The sequence below is a fragment of the Dipteris shenzhenensis genome, chromosome 23 (genome assembly GCF_047967505.1).
Source record: "Dipteris shenzhenensis isolate YYH24624 ecotype China chromosome 23, Dip_SZ_1.0, whole genome shotgun sequence".
NCBI classification, from domain to species: Eukaryota; Viridiplantae; Streptophyta; class Polypodiopsida; order Gleicheniales; family Dipteridaceae; genus Dipteris; species Dipteris shenzhenensis.
This window is the reverse complement of record NC_141618.1, coordinates 7992409-7996247: the sequence shown is the minus strand read 5'-3', so window position 1 is coordinate 7996247 and position 3839 is coordinate 7992409. Positions and strand designations below refer to the sequence as shown.

General features: G+C 41.7%; 1 protein-coding gene across 1 annotated transcript; it reads left to right on the top strand.

The window, feature by feature from the left end:
• Positions 1–1002: 1002 nt before the first annotated feature.
• Positions 1003–2864, top strand: LOC147886942 (11-beta-hydroxysteroid dehydrogenase-like). Its single transcript, XM_087394080.1, has 6 exons — positions 1003–1200; positions 1627–1819; positions 1923–2008; positions 2115–2246; positions 2357–2485; positions 2598–2864. The coding sequence occupies exons 1-6, from the start codon at positions 1003–1005 to the stop codon at positions 2862–2864; spliced, it is 1005 nt and encodes a 334-aa protein (XP_087250206.1).
• The last annotated feature ends 975 nt before the right edge of the window (positions 2865–3839 follow it).

Sequence of the window (3839 nt, the reverse complement as noted above, 5' to 3'; positions counted from 1 at the left end):
GGATCCGAGGTCAACATTTGGCATGGCTTCTTGGTTTGGCTTATAAATTGTAGCTCTCAGTTTGTAGATTTTATTGCATGTAGCCATGGAGTTGTGAGCGGTTCCCTTATGGCCTTCCTTAAAGGCTCTCGCTATCTCCTTTGCTGGTACATCTATATTGTGTTGCAGAAGATGCATCACGACATATTGGCCTTTGGGAGCATCCTTGCAGCAACCATCTTGTGCTTGCAAGAAACACACATGCAAATAACTCCCGCCCAGGATTTGCCATTTTTTAACAAATAATCAACATCGAAAGGGCTAGGGCTAGCAACCTTTTACCGGAACGAGCTATTGTTGATGATCAAGCAAAACGAGAGATTCGAAGAAGAGTGTGAATGCCTGCTTATGGGCACCAATTAATTTTCGAGAGCACAACCATACACGGGTCCACTATTACTCGAAAGAGGAGCGCTCGACATATGGCACAAATTACATTTACTGGTCCGACCATTCGCTAATCTATATAACATTACAACTATATAAAAAAAAGAAAAAAAAATCCTCAACACAAACAAATGTTCTCGTTAGCAAAAGAAAAGTTATGTCCTTTGAAGGATTTGTTGCCTCTTTATCGATTCAACAAAGCATGGCACGCCCATTGAAGAAACTTCAACTTGTTTTTTTTGGTGAAAATGCATTTGCATTTTCATACACATACTCACATAAGCACACATAACGCTCATACATACGTTCATTTGTATGGCTGCATGCATGACGCACGTTCATGCGTACATATGTACTATGTGCATATGTGTATGTATACGTGTGTTTTATATATGTATATGTCATGTATTTAACTTGTTCAAAAGATATGTAAGAAATGCTTTAGAAGCAAGACGAGGAAACGTGGCCTGCATGCACTTGACAAGTGTTGTGGTGCTCGATCCTTGTTGCTTGTCCCATCTTGTTTGTGCAAAAGCTTTCTTGTTGTAGCTCTTCTGCTTTCCAAATCCGCCCATTATGCTCCTCGGGGCGTTTTCTGGACCATGGATCGGTTCTCTCCTAGCATGGTCTGTTGCTGCCATCCTCTTGATGTCCCTTCCGGTTTCGTTCGTTATGAGTAGAGTCCTACGCAGAGGCCAGCAGATTTTCGACGGGCCCATCCCCGTGAGGGGGAGTGTCGTGCTTGTTACCGGTGCTTCTTCGGGCATTGGACGGGTTTGTCTTCTAATAGTCTTCACTTCCAAGTTATCGCCGCTGCAAAATTACTGGTCCAGTTGGGCCTGATGACAATTATAGTGAAATCTCAAATAAATCTTGCATTCACAGTACGATGGATATTGAGCTTTTACAATATTAATTAACATGCAGAGTATGATTGATATCGAGCTTCAGGTGTGTGAGTCCTTTATGCATGTTTCCAAAGGGCTCGTAACAAGAATTCCACTTGACACCATCTACTATGCATTCTCATGTAAATTTTAATAGTTTGCAATACACTCTTTCCTACTGTTCAGAGACCGTGGTTTCAGTCAAAGCACGACTGATCATATTAAAGCGATGGAATTACTTATAGGAGAAAATATGAAGAACAAACGCATCCACCGTCCTTCGATATCTTTAACTAAATTGTTGTCATATCAGTGTATAGCGCTGGAGTACTCTAGACGTGCAGCGAGGTTGGTGCTTTGTGCCAGACGGGAAGACCGTTTAAGACAGGTGGCGAATGAGTGCAAGGAATGCGGGGCCAAGGAGGTTGCAATCTGTTCTGCCAATGTCATGAAGGAGGAAGACTGCAGACGAATGATCAACTTTACCATCACCACCTTTGGCCGGTGTAATCAATCTGATTCAATTCTCACATTCCCCTGATCTGTGTATAGGAAATAGAGATTCGCAAAAAGGCCTTTAGGCAATCTAAAGTCGTATTATGTTGGCAGTGGACATTCTGGTGAATAATGCAGGCACAACCAAAAACAAATTGTTCGAAGAGTACGATGACCCAGCCGAGTTCAGATATGTAGTGGTATGTATTCTTTGGAATTTTCTCATTACAGAGGATTCAAGAATCAACATTTCTGCAAGTGTCTTAAAGGAAATCGTAAATAACGCAATGTAGTGATTTCTTCCAGGATGTGGATTTTTGGGGCAACATATACACGACGAAGTATGCACTAGAGCACCTTAGGCGCTCAAGGGGACAAATAGTCGTCAATTGTTCGGTGGCAGCGTTTATCCCGTACCCTTATCTAACGTTTTACACGGTAAATTCTTTACCTCATGCAGCCCCTCCCGTAGGAAAGCTTCACGTTGGCACTACAGCAAAATTGTGCTTGTTAACTTCTGCAATTGGCTGAACATTATCTCATGGCAGGCCGCCAAGGGTGCTATTCTTGCCTTCTACGACACACTCAGGATGGAATTGATGGGCAGGAAAAGCATAACAATAACGATAGCTTTCCCAGGTTTTGTGGACTCCGAGATGACACAAAGCGATCCCGAGGTAATTACAGTAAATCTGTTGTGCGCACAGGCTTCAATTTTTACGATGATCAGAAGCACCAAGAGCAACTGAAATTTAGGCTAGGTGTGAAAACAGTTGTCTTTGTGGGCAGGGACATATACCAAAATGGTGGCCGATGATTTCACCTGAAATAGCAGCCATAGCGATTGTGGAAGCTGCAGTGCAAAGACGGCGGTATGCAGTGGTCCCCGGATGGTATACGACGCTTATGTTGTACAGGGTCTTCGCACCCGAGATTCTCACATGGGCACCAATAATTTTTCTTTTGAAGAGACGACGACCAGTCATGCAAGCCATCCCCAGCAGCAAGGCCATTGTGCCTGTGGAAACTGCAATCCAGGAATACAAGGGTGGATAAATTTATCTCACAAAAAACCATCAACTCAAGTAACTCTCCCTGCTATACTTGTTGTGGCTTGGCATTACGTTCCGTAATGCTTTTTTTCCCCTAAAGCTTTTCGTTGCATGCGTTTGTTGATTGTTGACGATTATGCTGGCTTAAGAATTTAAGTATCGATACACAATGGGTTTTCCTCATGAAGAATTGTGCTCTCTATAGTGTAAAGCTTGATATGGGAGACTCGCAACTGAACTTGAAACACACTGAGCGTAAAATGTTAAAGACGCTTTAGAGAAGAATTGAGTATCTTGAACGTTTATAAAAATGTATTGTAGATCATATTTGGTAAGCTTAGAGTACACATGAATGAATTCTCACCTCTAGCGAATAGCGGACTCAAGCAAATGTTTTGCAAATGTTTGCTAGCTCTGGTGTGGCCCTTTCGGCTCAGGAAGAGCCAGGTGTCTATGTTGTTTTGTTTCAAAATGTTTCAACCCGGTTTCAAACATTACAATACTGCCACAAGCCTTGTGAGTTAATGTGGAAAGCTTGAAAGCTCTTCACCCTCAAGATTTCATAGGACGAGACACTTTTATGGTGTCATGTTCAATCAAGGTTTGGTATATGTTTCAAAGCTGCTTACAATGATATTGTTATTTCTTGGTTGCAAGCCTCATGAATTAATGTGGAATGCTCCACACCCTCAAGAATGCATAGGATATGACAATTATTATGGTGTCATGTTTCAAGTCTTGTTTCACCATGTTTCAAAGCTTACAATAATGGTATGCCATAGTTGCAAGCCTCATGAGTAACTCATGTGGAAAGCTCTTTGCCTTCAAGAGTTGATAGGATGTGACACTTCTATGATGTCATACTTCACTACTTGGAAGCATTCAATCTATATATGGAGGGGCTTATGCTATATAAAGAAGTACATATATGTGTACTATATATTGTGGTTTCATATGCATTTACATACAAATTCCTTTG